The 17,864-nt window shown below is 42.3% G+C and overlaps 2 protein-coding genes across 3 annotated transcripts in view; one reads left to right on the top strand and one right to left on the bottom strand.

Moving 5' to 3' along the window:
- The window catches only part of ecpas (Ecm29 proteasome adaptor and scaffold), a 21,384-nt gene extending 11,663 nt beyond the window's left edge, over positions 1-9,721 (top strand). The window contains exons 35-50 of one of the 2 annotated variants that reach the window (XM_031285966.2): positions 336-486; positions 602-667; positions 846-935; positions 1,109-1,175; positions 1,267-1,358; positions 1,459-1,525; positions 1,657-1,854; positions 2,048-2,259; positions 2,363-2,406; positions 2,520-2,712; positions 2,822-2,972; positions 4,543-4,648; positions 4,797-4,885; positions 4,974-5,045; positions 5,423-5,564; positions 9,655-9,721. In XM_031285966.2, coding sequence (XP_031141826.1) covers positions 336-486; positions 602-667; positions 846-935; positions 1,109-1,175; positions 1,267-1,358; positions 1,459-1,525; positions 1,657-1,854; positions 2,048-2,259; positions 2,363-2,406; positions 2,520-2,712; positions 2,822-2,972; positions 4,543-4,648; positions 4,797-4,885; positions 4,974-5,045; positions 5,423-5,562 — 1,738 coding nt within the window. In that variant the 3' untranslated portion in view covers positions 5,563-5,564; positions 9,655-9,721. Of the gene's footprint in view, positions 1-335; positions 487-601; positions 668-845; positions 936-1,108; positions 1,176-1,266; positions 1,359-1,458; positions 1,526-1,656; positions 1,855-2,047; positions 2,260-2,362; positions 2,407-2,519; positions 2,713-2,821; positions 2,973-4,542; positions 4,649-4,796; positions 4,886-4,973; positions 5,046-5,422; positions 6,400-9,654 lie in introns of those variants that run through there. The other variant, XM_031285965.2, reaches the window with a different exon arrangement.
- smc2 (structural maintenance of chromosomes 2) lies at positions 7,259-17,864 on the bottom strand. The gene is made up of 25 exons (XM_031285981.2): positions 17,510-17,864; positions 17,149-17,298; positions 16,926-17,048; positions 16,799-16,837; positions 16,586-16,696; positions 16,417-16,461; positions 16,043-16,276; positions 15,672-15,821; positions 15,292-15,525; positions 14,903-15,062; positions 14,698-14,815; positions 14,009-14,147; positions 13,775-13,894; positions 13,422-13,626; positions 13,067-13,202; positions 12,362-12,486; positions 11,961-12,154; positions 11,688-11,831; positions 10,927-11,001; positions 10,583-10,702; positions 10,237-10,437; positions 10,001-10,117; positions 8,586-8,746; positions 7,998-8,145; positions 7,259-7,808 (listed from the first exon to the last, which is right to left on the bottom strand). Exons 1-25 carry the CDS (start codon positions 17,675-17,677, stop codon positions 7,623-7,625), a joined length of 3,603 nt encoding a protein of 1,200 aa, XP_031141841.1. The 5' UTR covers positions 17,678-17,864; the 3' UTR covers positions 7,259-7,622.

Here is a 17,864-nt window from a genome sequence, read left to right as displayed (position 1 = left end):
TGTTTTTTTTTATATTAACAGTTTAAAACTAGGGCTGTCACTCGATTCAAATATTTAATCGTGATTAATCGCATGATTGTCCATAGTTAACTCGCGATTAAAAGAAGAAAAAACATTATTTTAACACTATTTTTGTTCATCCACAGCTAAATTAAACCCTATGTGTTTGTGTTGACTCATTGAACCACTTGTTCATCAAAATCACTAAGGCAGCACAAGTTTTCTAACAGGTCATGAAGTTGAGCCTCATAGTTTTTTCAGTTGCCACATTACCTTTGTGCCATAGCATTGTCTGCCTTGTTCTCTCTGATCCAATCTATTATATTCCCTACCAGTATTCAGACTCTGGTGAAAGTAAGTAAGACGGCCGGTGCCAGACTAAAGCCTCATGCTGCCCGGTTGATCCCGGCACTGCTGGAGGCCCTTAGCACCCTGGAGCCTCAGGTCCTCAACTACCTCAGTCTCAGAGCCACAGAGCAAGAAAAGGTAACCTCAGCCGTCTACTACATCTTCACCCAAAGTCTGGTAACCAAAGCCTTTTAAGTTCTATCACAGGTTAGACTCCACATGGTCATGGGTTGTGCTCTTTCTGCCTCTCTAGAGTGCCATGGACGCTGCCAGGCTAAGTGCTGCCAAGTCCTCTCCAATAATGGAGACAGTTAACATGGTAAGAAAAAAAAACATAATTATTTAGTTGAACCTCAGTTACTAAGTTCCTTGACCTTTGGGGTTTTCAACCCAGTTTCAAGGTGTCGCAGGAAAGGAAAGTTTCTACTTGACAAAACATGACAAAAGCCACTGAGATCTGTTTTGTAAGGATCCGTCTTGTGTATCCCTGTGCTCAGTGTCTGCAGCACCTCGATGTTTCCGTGCTGGGAGAGCTGGTTCCCAGGCTCTGTGAGCTGCTCAAGAGCGGAGTAGGCTTGGGCACCAAGGTAGACACACACCTGTAGTTACTTATTCTTAGATTGTCTGTCTGAAAATGGTTGATGCTTTGATTGTCTTTTTAAATCCACCTGTTTGTCATTTGTTGGCCTTTGTCTCCCTTGTGTCATAAAGATAGTGTATCGAGTCAGCCTGTTTATGTTTGTCTCTTTTTACCCCACAGGGTGGCTGTGCTAGTGTAATTGTTTCACTCACAGTGCAGTGCCCCCAGGACCTTACCCCATACTCAGGTAAAGCACAAGTATGCTCATTTGTTCCTGTAATGTGTTTACTGTTTGGTGCAAGTGAACTAAAGACAAAGATATTTTTGTTGTTTTTCAGGTAAACTGATGAGTGCCCTGTTGAATGGTATTCATGACAGAAGCACCGTGGTACAGAAAGCATTTGCCTTTGCTTTGGGACACTTGGTCAGGGTAAGCACCACTTCTGTTAATCAATCTTGCTATATTAATCACACCATAGGTTGTTCTCAGTGACTCAGAAAGCATGTGTTGTATTTGTCTTTTCCATCAGACCGCAAAAGATGGCAGTGTAGAGAAACTACTACTGAAGCTCAACAGCTGGTACTTGGAGAAAGAAGGTAAGACAGCAGAAAATCTACCATTTTTGCTCAAAATGGAATGATTCTGTATGTGCATTAAACCAAACTGTAACGTTCATACTCTGCTCTCTTCTACTCTCTCTATTTTCTCAATTCTCTCTCACTCCCAGAGCCAGTGTACAAGTCCTCATGTGCGTTGACCATGCACGCCATCAGCCACTACAGTCCTGATGTGCTGAAGGGCCATGCAGGAGTGGCTCTGCCACTGGCCTTCCTGGGTATGCACCAGGCTCCAGGTCCGGATGAGGAGAAAGGAGAGAGCCATGATGCCACGCTGTGGGCTGAGGTGTGGCAGGAGAATGTCCCAGGTGAGAAACACTCCTACAGTACAAAGTTGTATACAGTTAATGTTTAGAAGAAATAAATGACAAAAGACTTGGATATATGGATATCGCATTTTTTTGGAATATTGGTATAAACTAAAAACACAGTGCAATCATAACATCTATATGTTTTTTGTCGTTGCAATAGCATATTCTTCTAACTTTTCTTTGATTCTAGGAAGCTTTGGAGGTATCAGACTCTACATGACAGAGCTGATCGCTATCACGCAGAAGGCACTGCTGTCCCAGTCCTGGAAGATGAAGGCTCAAGGTGCAGCTGCTATGGCAACCGTTGCCAAGGAACAGACAGGCTCATTGGTGGCACCACATCTTGGCATGGTGCTAACGGCTTTAATGCAGGGACTATCTGGACGCACATGGGCTGGCAAGGTAACGGCCGGTGATATAACAGCGGAAACAAAAAAGTAAGATAGAGATTATTGTGTTACAAAATGAATTATGATTTCATATATATTGTTCCTGTTTGTTTCAGGAGGAGCTATTGAAAGCCATTGGATCAGTAATCTCCAAATGCAGGTGAGACTCCTTGGACAACCGTTTTCCTATTAATGTCAGTTTTATTTGGAGGACAAAATTCATTCACTGTTTTTTTTATACTTAATTGCTTCCATTATTCCTCTGGCTTTTAGCGCTGAGCTGAAGAAGCCCTGCACAGGACAACCCACCATCTCTGAGGTGCTGGAGGTTGTGTTGAAGGAATGTCGTAAGGAGAGTCTGGTGTACAAAATGGCTGCTCTGCGCTGCGCTGGAGATGTGCTTCACAGCAGCCAGGAGGACCGTTTCAGCGACATGGCTGAGATCCTTTTTCCTCTGATCAAGAAGGTTGGGTCACTTCTACTCATTTGATATCGCCCGTTTGTTGTTATAACGACATCAACATTTGAACAAGCCTGTTTAACTGCGTTCAATCTATCTTCCTGATTCCCAACAGAACTGCCCAGAGAGCGGTGGTGCATCACTGAGGTCACGGGATGATGACGATGATGATAGAGATGTGAAGGAGAAAGAGCTGCAGACAGAAGCTCTGCTCTGTGCTTTTGAGACTCTTGGAAAGTCTTGGCCCAGAAATCCACAGACTCAGGGTAAGATACAGACACGACTGCTCGCATATAACAAGTTAACTGGTTCACGGAAATTAATAAACCCTAAACCACATTTTCCAAGCTGTACACTTGTTTGACATATAGTACATTGTGTATGGTGACAAATATTAATCCTAAACTATAGGATTGCAGAGGTAGGAGATTTTCACGGTATGATAACTGTCTCAGAAAATATCACGTTCACGGTATACATTATTATTATTATTATTATTATTATTATTATTGTCAGTTACAATGACCCTTAAAGGAATGTAACCTGATTGAACAAACACTTTATTATAATTGAAACTTTAAACCATTTTTTAAAATGTGTAAATGTGTAAAGTCTCCCTTTGAAACCGGTATACTGCTGCAACCCTACTGGATACTAATTAACATTCCCATAACAATATTATGCTGCAAGGTTTGAGGCTTAAATAGTTTACATTTCCTTTATCCTCTTCTTGAAGTTGAACACCCTGCTGGTCTTTTAACTCACTCTTCCGGTCAGTGATCATGTGGCAGACCACACCTGCTCCCTTAAACCTTGACCCCACCCCAATTTGTGACGGTCCTCGTGTACTGCGCTAACACACAGAATCAGATCCAAACCAAAGAATACTGTCCTTTACAGTCAAAGCTAGTGTGATTTTGCTCAGCTTATGTTTCCTATAGCAAGTTTAAGTCACTGTAAACAATGTGTTGTTTGGTTTGTCAGAGATAAAATACATATTTATAACAGATATGTTGGCATTGATAATGATTATTACATTCTCCCCATTATCTATTGATTATGTTGTAGACATATTTCCATTCTAGTACTTTTCACTAAAGATTACCAAAAAATGGTAGTTCTTTAAAGGTCCCATGACATGGTGCTCTTTGGATGCTTTTTTATAGGCCTTAGTGGTCCCCTAATACTGTATCTGATACAGCCTTGGTGCAGAATTACAGCCACTAGAGCCAGTCCCACAATGAGCTTTCCTTAGGATGTGCCATTTCTGTGTCTGTAGCTATTGAGGAGGAGAGGGGGGGGGCAAGGTGGAGGGTGGGGGTGTGGCCTTGACCAATTGCCACTTTGCTCGTTTGAAAGCCATGATGTTTCTCTCTTTCTCATGGGTGGGCCAAATTCTCCAGGCGGGCAAAGCAGAGAAAGGGGAGGTAACCAGATCGGCCCATCTGAGCTTTCATTTTCTCAAAGGCAGAGCAGGATACCCAGGGCTCGGTTTACACCTATCACCATTTCTAGCCACTGGGGGACCATAGGCAGGCTGGGGGAACTCATATTAATGTTAAAAAACCTCATAAAGTAAAATGTTCATGCCATGGGACCTTTTAAACTTTTTTTGCCTTAGTTATTCACTAAATGGGACTGAGATGGACTGAAATGAGCAAGATTTAAACAAGATTTAGACAAAAGATATGAGCTGCATTATAGCACTCTGATACCCAGCCAGTATTTCTTAACTTCAAGAGACTCAACTTACATTCTCAGGGGCTCAAGCTCAGTGGCAGATATAATTATTATAATATAGTTATATATTGTTCTGAACATTGTGTCTGTCTGTAGCTCGTTTCCAGGTGGAGGTGTGCAGCCTCATGTGTGAGAAGCTCAAGCTAAGCACCTGGAGAGTCCAGCTTGGTGTTCTACAGTCCATGAAGGCATACTTCAAAGAGTAAGGACCAACCAAACAAACATTTTCTTGTAATTTGTTCCCTGAAATGAACCCTGAGTTAATCAAGCTGATCAAAGTGTGCTCACGGTGAACATTTCTAATCAACTATTGACTATATACTATATACATGTGATGCTTTTCTCTGTAGGTTATTGCTGCTTGAGAAGGGAAGTGAAAACTTCAACGCATTGTCACAGATCCTCACAGAGACCTGTGCTGCTCTCACTTACCCATTAGGTAAGGGCCTCTCAATTTCAGTGTACTTAGTATTATAGCCTAATACGCCGGCATTTTATCTCCATGTTTGTGTTGTTTTTCTTTCCAGAAAACAAGAATTACTCCTCTGTGAGGACAGAGGCCTTGTCAGTTGTGGATCTGATTGTAAAGAGAACTGGAGGTAAGGATTTACTGCTACTAAGATTGTCATAAAATGTATTGCTCTTCAGTTGTAATTGGCAAATAAAAAGGTGAGCCAAGTTTTTCTTCAGGGGTAAGGCTTCTCTTCTGGTTATTAAATGTGCAATATATTCTTACAATTTTAGGCAGTTTTATGGTTGAACTTGAATATGACATTTCTGCACAGTTTCCACTTAATGTCAGAGTGCAAATGGTTTTCCTGTTCCTTGTAATACCCTACCTGTTTTTACTGTTTCCCTAACAACATGTGCATGTATATGAACATGCATATATACAGTATGTTTATGTACTGTATGTATCACCGATTATTGATCCAAGTGTCACTGATGAAATATTCTTGTGCCGTGATGCTAACAGAGAGCGAACAGTGGGACTGTGTGTCTGTGAAGAGCCGGGAGCAGCTGCAGCGCTCCCTGTCAACGCTCCAGTCAGATAGCAGACCTGACCTGAGGGATAAGGCCCAGGAGTTGCGCAGACACATCCAAAGCCAACCCTGAAAAAAACACACACACACACACACACACACCCTGCTTGCACAGCTCACCAAGCCAGCCAGATACATGCAGTCACAAACACAGAATACAACAAAATAGAGCATTAACTCCTTTTTTCCTTCTTTATCAGTAAAACAAAACGCATCACACACTCCTCTGTCTGACCTCTTTGATGCAATTCTCTTCTCATTGCATTACTTATCCATATTACCTGTGGGCTTTGAAGCTGGCTCCACTCAAGCTGACTGACTGATTCACATTTGTGGTTGACCAAGTGTGACTTTAAAGCTTGAAGAGAGACTACAGTGACACAACTTGCTCTGAGTCTGAACTCACAATGACAAGTGGTGAAGGGCAGGGCTATTATTGTAACGTGTCAAGTTTTATTTGGTTCATTTAAATGGACAGTAACATAATGATGATAATAATAATTATATAAACCAATGTGTTGGGTTTGTGGACGCTGAATATCTATAGCCCCAAAATGGGGACTTTTACTACTGTTGTGGGTTTGCCTACTCATTAAGTATCACAAACAACGCAACAACACAGTTGACTAGTTGGCTCTCGTTCAAAGTTGCACTTTTTAGGGGTGTGGACACTTCCTCACTGTTTTACCACTGCTGCTGAGTAGTGGTAAAAGAGCTGAGGCATCGAAGATATCTCTTCTGTAAGTGATGTTCTTTCTCCTGTTTGCAAGGTGAATGAGCAAGACAACAGCCAATTTTATGTCTTGAGAATAAATTTAAAAGAAAACAACCTACTGTTAAGTTGAAAGTGATGCTATAATTGTATGAATTTGTCCCTGATAAAATAAAACTACTTTGAGAATTTAAAAAAGTGCCTTTTTTTTGACTTAGAACAAAATGATGGTTTTACATTTACAATTTTAATTCAAGCATGTTAACATCACATTTCTTAGGGGCTTAAGAGGCTGTAATTCAAATTTATGGTCACACATATTAATGAGACCATGAGTAAAATCAGCACCAAGTGGCTGGTAGATTTGCTTCACTCACCAACCAAAAAACAATGGTTATCTATTGAGTGGCATGTACAATTTGAACATTCACTAGCCATCTGGCTGGTGGACAAAAAACCCTTATCACATTTAATTACTACAAGATCCAGCTGGAAATTACTGATAGTTGTGACATGAACCAAAACAAACAATCCACCATAAATATGTTAAGGAAGACAAGTGTATGTTCCAAAGGAGGATTATGGGTGCTCAACCTCTACAATATAAATCATAACTTATTTTAAAGGTTTGTGGTTCAACATTATAGTATGCATTAATCTTGTATATTTGAGGTAGTTCAATCAATGCTGTAAATAGTGAATATCAACTTGGCAGTAAATGTTATTGGTTGTTTTGCTACTAAAAAAGTCTTTGGAAAAATGTTTACATACGCTGAAAACGTAACAGTAGTATTCCAATTATTTGCAACTCAACCAAATAGCTTGTGTTGGATCACTGGCCTGAAGATTTTTGCAATGTGAATATTGCTAAAATGTCTGACCACTCCATGTCCAACATCGCAGGTTACATAGTTTCATGGTGTCTTTGATACTATCAGTAGGGGGCACCAATGTTGTACATCTCTAAATTCTACATGTTAGCTTTTAGTTTCATTCCATTTGTAAAGCAGTATCAAGATGTGGAAATAGGAAAAACAAACAAATGAAGTGTGAAATATTTATATTTGACCTGCTTTATTTACTAAAATATATGGACATGTCAGCTGCATATAAAACTAATGTTTGGCAGAAGAGCATGAACATAGACCAGGAAAGAGACAGGATAACCAAGGACAGTTTAGACAAAAGACACATACAGTTAAAAAGGTTTCAAATACACAAAGATATGAAGAAACTCCAACAGCTGAACAAAGAGGACACATGCTATAAAAACGGCCATATAAACAACTCTTAAGATTAGGAAAGAGTAATGACAGAGGAAATGGTATACACAATTGATTGCAAGAAGTTGACAGATACTACATTGGTAGTAGTGATATGGTAATACCACAGCAAATTTAGAATATGGCTGTTTGCAATGATTAGCTGATGAGCGGTTTGTTCCTCTTGTCTTTTTGGCGAGCCTTGTCTTGGCCTTTATGGGGATGGTTGGCATCACTCTGGCTGAGTGCAGTCCGTGTAACTGTGGACATGCCGTCGACAAACTTTGTCTTGAACAGGACGTTGGCATTGGTGAACATGCCGTCCTTTAGGGACACAACCACAAACTGCAGGGAGAGAAATGTATAAAGGTAAATTCAGTACATAGTTTTTTAATTTAATGCATTCATAACATGACTAAGAATATGGCGAATGTGTACATGAGCACACTAGTTTATTCCATGGATGAAACTCTTCTGCACAACAGTTTAAGGCTTTGTGAGGGTATTAGAACATGTGCGTGTGTTTCAACATACCTGGGAGTGTCTGAAATGTGTGCGCAACATCTGTCCAATGTTCTGTGTGTGCGAGAGATCCAGGGCAGCGTCCACCTCGTCTAAGATGTAGATGGGAGCTGGTTTGAACAGCAGCATGGCCAGGATGAGAGACAAGGCCACCAGTGATCTGAAAACACAGACATAAAGAGGGTGCTCAATAGAGCTGGGCAATATATCGATATCATATCGATATCGTGATATGAGACTAGATATCGTCTTAGATTTTGGATATCGACATATATGGACTATTGTAACTGTTATATTATTTGCCTTTACCCACTTGGTCATTATATCCACAACACTGATGATAATTTATCGAAAATCTCATTGTGTAAATATTTTGTGAAAGCACCAATAGTCAACACTACAATATCGTTGCGGTATCGATATCGAGGTATTTGGTCAAAAATATTGTGATATTTGATTTTCTCCATATTGCCCAGCCCTAGTGCTCAATAAAAGTGACCGACTTCATTATCATCCATGGAAACCTTTATATTCATAATCACACTACTAAAATAGACTAAATAATTCCCACTCGTTGACCATAAAAGTGCTTTTGCTGACCTTTGTCCACCACTGAGCTCAGTGAGGTTCTCCTTCCAGGTATTGCCCAAGGCCACCTTGAACTCAAGCCCTTCCAAAACACCGCCGCCCTGGGGAGGAGCCAGCTTAGCAGTGGCCCCTGGCAGCAGAGTGGAGAAAATAGAACCAAAGTCCTTGTTTACCTGCAGAGGAGGGCAACATTACAGACATTACAGTGAAGTCTAAATCCATGGGACAGATGATTTAACAGTGAGAATGTAAGCTTCAAACTGACTCAAACAACACTGACACTGTTCAGTTTTAACTTTTAATCTTTCATTCTAAAACACTCATGCAGTCTAATACTGTTGTATTAACTCAGTGCACCTAATTAACTGGCAAGGTCGTGTTTATTGTCTCTCAATATACATAAAATGATGAAAAAAAAATGATTTGCTCAAAAGCCGCTTTCCGACCAGAGGGATTTTTGCAGTTCCTAGAACATAAAATTCCAAGAACCCTTTTTTTCTCGTGTTCCGATTGGAACAATTTGGGGATTTTTAAGTTCCTCTGGCCGCAGTTCCTGTAACTCTGTCAGCTCCTACTCCAGGGCAGGGTCTTTTCGCTGTTCCCTTTTCAGCATATGAACCTAGGTCAACGAGGGTCGGGTTTCCGGTACAGACAGACCAACAACGGGACAATTTTTTTACAATTTTCGGCATCTTATTCATCACTAAATTCACTTCTGACAACGTTTTAGGCGAGAAATGAAGTGTTTAGATTTCGAATATAGGCAGTCTTGCGAAAATTGATGACGAATTGACTTCAAAGTTTTCGGCGTTGAGAAGCTCCATGAAGTGAGGCGACAGCCAGCAGGCGCCTGCCCCGGCCGCTAGCTCGTCGCTCGGCCAGTCATGCTCAGAGACCCCGCTGTAAGCTGGAGGTCTCTCAGACCGGTCTCGTAAATAAGAGGCTTTTATTTTGCCGTTGACGGTTCATTTGTTTAAATATCACAAAACATGTCCATCATAAGATTAAGCAAACCTGTGGTTAACTGTCTTTTCGGCGTTAAACTCCACAAGCGTGCCCTGCGGGCTTGACAAACCTCGCGACACACACACACACACACACACACACACACACACACACACACACACACACGGGGGAGAGATACCCGTTTCTTATGACAAATATGCTAGATACATTAGATTTAGTATTTAGTTCATACTTTCTTTGGTGTATTCGTTTTCTGATTTTAACGCTATAAAGACTGTTGCCGTGCTTACATCACTCCCTTACCCCTCCTACCAGTCCCTATGGCCACTTGGCCAGTGTGAATGCAAATGGAAAAAATGGTTTTTGGGGGAGAGTAGTTAGTAGATCTGCTTAGAAGTGGACTTTTCTTATAACTACATTCCTGTAACTACTTGGTCGGAAAACGGCTAAAGAGAGCAGACCTTCTGCCACGCCACGTTAAGAGCCTCATTCTTCTTCTGGTCCAGCTCCTCGATGGTCTGCAAGATTTTGGCTTTGTCGTTCTCCACAATCCTCTTCTTCTTCATCAGGTCATTGTACTGCAGGAGGGAAGACATTTGCGTGGGATAGATGCAAATCATTCAGAAGCTGCAGTTGTAGGTTTTTTTTTTTTGCCATTTATTGACACAACAAACTCTTTCGGTGTCTTTGTCCTCACCCTTTCCTCAGCCTCGTTCAGCATGTTCATGGCTCTCTTGTTGACGTTTCTCTCCAGCTTGGTGGTGGTCTCCTCCAGCTTCTTCAGCCGCTGACCAGCCTCACGGGGGTTGTTGGTCTTGAAGTCATACGAGGTGTTGGGCTTGCCAAAGAACTGACGCTCCGACTGGATCCAGTCATGTTCCTCCAGCATCCGAGACACCTGGAGGAAGAACGGATGACGAGGGGAGAGAGAGAGAGAGATGGAGAAATGTTTAGAGGACCCTGATCCTACTTGATAAGATTAAACATTCAGGGACATCATAGATCATGGAATTATACTATTGTACGGGACTAAGTGTCAGTACCTTGTCAGCAGCTTCCTGGCTGTCTTTGCGGTGCTTACTAATGTTGTGTTCCAGTTCCTTGATCTTCAGCTGGACTTCGTTGTTCTGCTCCCTTATTTTATTGGCCTCTGTGGTCTTACCCTGGAACATGTAATTGGATATAAAAAAAGAAAGATCAAATCAAATAGTCACATTTTAAATTCCAAGCAATTAAATTAGTCAGCACTAGACAATTAAGAAAGTGAAATATACAAATATATGAGGAAAGTCAAACTATCACAAGTTAAGAGTGTAATAAAACAACCTACTATGTTCCAAAGGACCTACAGTACTCAGCATTAAAAAGGAAAAACAATTGTATTAACCTTGAGCTCTTTGTCCTGAGCCATGATCACTTCCTTCTGCTTGGCCAGCTCCTCCTGGGCTTTACGCACTGCCTCCTGCACAGCAAGAGAGAGAATGAGGTATGGTAAAAGGGAGGGGGGTAAAACAGGAACAGTAGAGTAAACATATAAGCTCTTGGGGACAATTCTCAAATTGTCTTCAAAGTACAAACTCTTAGCGTGACCATGACACAGTTCTATATATACACTATCAGTCCTTCCAGAAAAATGCGGAGTTTTTTTGTGATTGTTGCGGGCAAAAATCCTTGATTATGCAGCATGTTTTCTTAAAAAATGCGATGGAATATGCGGGATATTTATGCAATTTTATGCGATGAAATTGTGGGAACTTGCAAAAACTGCGGTTTCATCATGGCTTCATCGCGGGGGTTTGCAGCTTTTCGATGATGTTCACGTCGCGTAATTACGTCACTTCATAACGTTCCCATGGTAACAGGGGAAAATGGCTGCTCTTGTGTGAAGTAAACGCAACATTTTTCAACTTTCTGCTAAGATATATGTGACTTTCCTGCAACGAAAATGCGGGGATTATGAAATCATGCAAGCCCCGCATATTTTGCGCGGAAATCGGCAATTTATGCGGCGAAAGTGCAGCGTATTTCAAAAAATGCGGCCCCTGCATAAATATGCGGACTTTGGCTGATTATGCATTGAATTATGCGATCGCATAATCACGTTTTTCTGGAGGGACTGAATATACACCTTGAAAATAATGGAAATACCTTGTTCTGTGACACAGTGCAAGCCATGCTGTCTATCTGCTCCTGGATGGCCCTTGTGGCTTCATCTACAGCCTGAATCTGCTGCTCATAACCAGCCTGCTCCCTCCGGAGCTCCTCCAGCTCCAGGGCCACGGCGTCAGACTCCTGCGCGCAAGGGCAATAAAAGGAACACATGCATTGAATTAACAAGAAGTGTCAGCAAATCGTGGCTGTTAAAGCAATGTGTGGAGAGGAAGACTGACTGTGTGATTGCATGTGTCGGGGTCAGTGTACCTGCTGCTTCTGCTTCAGCTTCTTATTGAAGGCGTCTGCTTTGGCCTTGGCTGCATTGAGTTTCTGCTGGGCGGCTTTTAGCTCTTTCTCCCTCTCTGCCTCAGCATTCTTCATCTTGTTCTCCAACACCTTGTACTTTTCTTCAGCCCGTTTCTGCACCTCCTTGGTGACACGCAAAGTCTCCTCACTCTCCTCTGTTTAAGCAAACACACCACACAGTTAAAATTAAAAAATAAGATCCAATGCATTGTTTTAGTTTACATTTTCTATCTGACCTGTACACATGTAGGCCCTGGTGGATTTACAAATCTAATGTCTATTTTATACAGTATGCACAAACTGCCTTGTTGAAGCCAATTATTTTAAATGTTATACATTTGTGCATATTCCAGCATTCTCACCAATGGCCTTGCGCAGCCTCTCCAGCTCCTCCTGCTGCTGGTGGAAAGAGCTCTGCTGCAGCTTGGCCTGCAGAATCTGCTCCTCTTCTACCTTCAGCTCAGACTGCTGCTTCAGCTGACGGTACCTGGAGGGTGGGAGGGAAACATTCAACGGATGAAGAAGAAAATGCAGGAGGAAAGAAATTGTGTTAATGAAATCCAGAATACACTAGGAAGATGTGAAAGCACACTGTGGTGCACCGTGTTGCTGATGACCGTGGTGGGATTTATTTAGTGAATTAAAATGTGTGTACTAACTCAAGCAACACGATTTAAAAAATATCTTACTGTAAATATGCATCAGAATTACAGCCAGACTGATACAGGAGTTTTAAGGCCATTACTGATAACAATATTTCAAACAATCTGAAAACCATACATCGACCGACTGCAACATTTCTAACATAAACAAACTAATCTGGATATGGATCCCTTGGATTAGAATTTTGACCAAGATACATACTGAGAACATTTTTGCAGTGTAAAATCACTGTAAAAATCAACTCAGTGCTCTCTGGTGGACAAGATGGCACCGTTTCTTGCTACTGAATAATTGCACCTACACAGATACATCTCATTTAGGCCAATGTATTTTTTTTTTTACTAGCTCTAATCAGAACATTTTCAATTCATGTGGGTATTTTATGTGTGTTTGTATTTGCATACTTCTCTGCAGTTCCTTTAAGGCTGGCCAGTTGTCTTTCAGTATCCTGAAGCTGGGCCTCCTTGTCATTCAAGTTGTCGCGAACCTCCTTCAGTTCCTGTAGGCTGGACAAGACTGATGCTGACTGGGAGCGAGCGCCTGGCAAGGAAAAAGAAAGTATATTGAAAAGGTCCATTGTATTGTGTGTACGTCAAAACTGTTATTCCAGGTATAATGTTCAGAATCTTGAAGCAAACACGATCTAAGCAATAGATATTTGCATGTAGAGGATAACAAGTTGTGGCGTGTTTCAAGGCACCCTTACATACTGCAGATGACTCACGCATTGACATACACATGAATCCCCGTTGCTCTCACCTCCGGTCAGAGTTCCCTGTGGGTCAAAGATGTCCCCTCCAAGAGTGACAGTCTTGGTCATCACCTGCTTATCAAAAGCCACTTTTTTGGCGTTGTCCAGGGTGTCACACACCAGTGTGGAGCCAAAGACGTACTCCATGGCCTTACGCAGGTCAGATTCATAACCTACCAGGGACAGAGCTGTGTGGACGTTGTCCTCTCCAACCTGACAGAAGAGGGAGAACAGCCAGAGAAGAGTCAGAACAGGGTGAGGAAGAGATGGCGAGTCAACAAAGAGACTGTCATGTTTCAAGATCAGACAAGAATGACAATTCGATTTCCAATCCAAACGGGGCAGTCTTTAGATCTCTCACCAGGCGCTTGGCAGTGTTCACCACTCTGTCATTGAGCGTCTTGGCAGAGATCTTGTTTAGGGGAATGATGGTGTACCTCCGCTGCAGCTCTCCCTTCTCCAACAGCTTTTTACCCGTCACCTGGCAAAGACAAAAATTACATCACCAACTCCGGTTACACTGCCTCACTGGTCTGCAAATGAAATAAAATAAAAACATGATTGCACTAAATGAACATGCACACTGCCCACTTACCTCTGTGTCAACTATAATGTTATAGAGCCGTCCTCCTGCAACAACCTCCAGTCCTGTTGCGTAGGAGACGTCACGGACTGTGATCAGGTTGGCTAGCAGCCCCTTTACTTTGCTACGGTCCCATCCTCGCTCTGGGTCCCTAGAAAACAACAGAAAACACATAATTACAACGTAGAACGTTTTGGCACCCCTTAAAAAGGTTTTAGCCAGCGCCAAAGGAATTTCACGAGCGCCAGATTTTCAGCAGCCAGCCTCCCTCTCATCCACAGTCACCACTGTATATACACATGCGGCTGGCGCTTATATGACTGGATCTGAACGCTCCGCTGTATAGCGCTGATGGGATCGCTGTTTGCAGAGTCAGATTGTACCGGACTCTCCAGGTGACCGTGATGCTGCTCTGGGGACGGGCGGCGCAGCGACAAACCGCTGCTGTTGGACGCAGCGCTCTCCGTCCGCGGGACGGGCTACGCTGCTAAGTCCTTTTTTCCGTGTTTTGGTACAGTTCATTTTAACACCTGATGCGAGCTTTAGTGGCATTGACCTGACTCCCTGAATAAGCTGCTACAATTAATATAAGAATTCGCATGGACCCCCCACCCCCGGATACCACCAAAAATAGAACCACAATTCTGTGGGAAACACTGTACAGTTAAGGAGATAAGTAAATTAATTTAGAAAATCCTTACTTGTAGTCGAAGCGCAAGTTGGGGAAGCGCGACACAAGACGCTCATAGGTCTCTTTAAGTTTAGCGACCTCTCTGGACAGCTGCCTCCTTTTGTCCAGCAGATTCTCCTCCTTCCCATCTGCATACAGACAGACATAAATAAATACACAGACCCTAAACGTTAATACAAAATGTATAACATAAGGAATGGCTGCTGCCGTACAACCTTCATAGTTGAGTTTAGCTAGCTCAGCCTGTAGTTTCTCCCTGCTGCTTCTGACAGCCTGCAGGCTGTCCTGGTCCTTCTTGTAGCCACTGTCCATCTTTTTCACCTCTGCCTGTTTGGTCTTCAGCTCAGCCTGGGCATGCTTCAGGGTCATCTGGGCCTGGACCGAAAGGAGGACAGAGACAAGATAGATAAACATACTTACAAACATACTCAAGTATTTTCTCAACATGGAACAATTTTAGAAACAGCAGGCCTGTGATGTATATTCATGCTACCGAGCATAAATGGTTCTACTGAAAACTTTCCATTAAATATGAACTGGCAACCTGAAAACCCAAACCTGAAACATCACATCCCCGGCAGATATGTTGAAGTCCTTTCCTCACCTGCTTGGCTTCAGTATCTGCCTTGCTCATGTCATTCTTGCAGGTCATCATCTGCCCAGCCAGTGTGGCCTCCTCTCCGTCCTCGTTGGTAGAAAGGCCCGCTGACACAGCCCTAAAATGCTGCTCAGCTGTCTCGAGGGCTGCGTTGTCCTTCTGTCCCTCCTCCTGTAGAGCCTGAAGCTGCTCGGTCAACTTAGAAACCTCCTTTTCTTTTACCACAAGCATTTTCTTGTCCTAAGGATGAAGGAAAACAACAGCTGATCAACAATTCAGTTGTGCAAACTGCACTCATTGTATTTGAATTTCCTTTGCTAAAAGTTTTTGTTTTGACAGAGATAAGTCATATAGGCACATGTTAGCAAAATGTATTGTCCTGTTACCTCCTCCATACTCTTGACAAGCTCCCCCCTCTTCTTGGTTTCATCTTTGACATTCTGTTTCTTCAGGTCAAGCGCACTCTGAGCTTTGGCGTCCACACGTTGCACATCAGCTAGAGTCTCTTCCAGGGATTTTAATACTCCACTGACCTCCTACAGATGAGCAGATAAACATCAAAGCCAAAGCAACAGGATAGTATAACAATATAATATGACAAGATTTCTTTTTCTTGTTGTGTTTTCATAAAAACATTCGAAACATTGAATTTTGATAGTCTACAGATCATTTCGAACACTTTCCAGGGGCAAGGATTCAAATTTTTCGACCAAAATTAACTTCAGAAGAACGAGGGAACTACAGTCTTCCAATGTACCTGGTCTTTTTTCTTCTGTAGCTCCTGAATCTGGGCTGACAGCTCCTGGACTTTGCTCTCATTCTCGGCCATGCTTGCTTGCATCTTGGTGATGTTATCCTGCATCCCCTTCAGGTTATCTGCTGACTTCAGCTTGGTTTCCTCTGCACACACAAACAGCCAGGCCACGTACAGCCGAGACAAGTGCTGGATCTCACGCATCAGCTTCTGGTACTCCAAGTATGATGATCGTTCCTGTAGAGGGAGGAAGGAAGAAAGAAAAAAAAAAGGGAAAATAATGACTAAGTGAAATGTTTCAAAGATAATGCATCATTCTTGCCATCATGTCAGTCATAGCAGCAAATTTGTAAGTTTTGATTTTGCAGTGACCCTACCTGTTGGAGTTTATCCATAGTTGGAGTAATTTCCTCATTCAAAATCTTAAAGAGTAAACAAAGAGAAACAGTTAAATATTTACAGTTAATATATTTTAACAATAGTTGCCTTTGTGTTTGTGGCAGCTGCCCACTGGACAATGAACAGAGGATAAAATGCCTGACATACTGTCTGAATCTCCTTCAGCTTGGCCTCCTTCTTCTCAATGGTTTTCTGAGCGCTAATCTTTTTACACTCGTACATCCTGGTTCCCGCTGCCTCCTCAATCATGGCAAGGATCTGAACGAAAAGAAGAGGTCATTAGAAGACTTGCAAAAAGGCAGGAAAATTGTATGAAACAGTACAGGTGGTGAGATGATGGACAACATGTGTATCCTATACCTCAGGTGGCTTCATGTTCAGAACTTTGGTGATCCTCCCCTAAAATATTGGAAACAGCACATTGTGTAAAATACTGTGCATAGGGCTTCAAACACAAGCAGCACACTGCTGCAGACACAAGACTGACCTGCATGATGAGGAAATGCGGGTTGTTGACGTTGAGGCCAACAGAGCAGAACAAGTCCTGCACCCTGGTGTTATTTGCATTGACTCCATTGATTAGGTACTTGTTCCTGCCACCAATTACGACCTTAAACAAACATGTAGATGTGTTAAAAGATGTGTTGGCATTGCATACGATAACCTTGTACACCAATGTCAGAGCCTTCTTTATCTAGGTCTTTGCCAACCTGTCTGGTGACGGTGATCTCATCATGGGTTTCAAAACCCAGAGGACTCTGGCTTTTGTTGGAGTTGTCAAAGGTAATAGACACAGTGGCCTTGGTGATACCACCCTGTCCGTTTTTGTAAACCAAGTCCTGGAGGTTGGAGGCTCGCACCTTTCAAGTGAAAATCAAACAAAGAGATACAAGTTTCAAGAGTGACCCGTTTTCTTAAGATGCTTGTAGCTAAGCTTACTCTGTTTTGCTAGTTGACGATGGAAACATTCTGACCATACCAAACTCTACAACATGATTAATGTAAGGTCAACAACTACTAGGTAACTTTCAGCATAGAGCTTAATGACATTATAGCCAATTACACACTTACGTGGCTGAGGTTGGAAATGCCCAAAAGGAAACATATCGAATCCAAAATATTGGACTTGCCACTGCCGTTAAGTCCTGTGATGGCGTTAAACAGCGGGTCAAAGCAGTTGATCTCCGTCCTCTGTGCGTAGGATTTGAATCCTTCAATAATAATAGACTTGATGTGCATATTTAGGCTGTCCGATTCCAGAGGCAATATGTGCGGTGTTTTAATTCCAAATCGGTAACTTAAAAGTTGAAGCACTATAGGTTACAGACCAGTGTTTACAACCGACAACAGGAAAAACTCGTCCTTCTCTCTTCTAACTTGAATTTTGGCGGCAGGCATGGAGCCGCTAGCAGTCCGTCCCCTCTGT

This window comes from Sander lucioperca, chromosome 4 (genome assembly GCF_008315115.2).
Source record: "Sander lucioperca isolate FBNREF2018 chromosome 4, SLUC_FBN_1.2, whole genome shotgun sequence".
In the NCBI taxonomy this organism is placed as follows: Eukaryota; Metazoa; Chordata; class Actinopteri; order Perciformes; family Percidae; genus Sander; species Sander lucioperca.
Note: the sequence above shows the minus strand (reverse complement) of the source record. Positions and strands in the feature narration are given on the sequence as shown.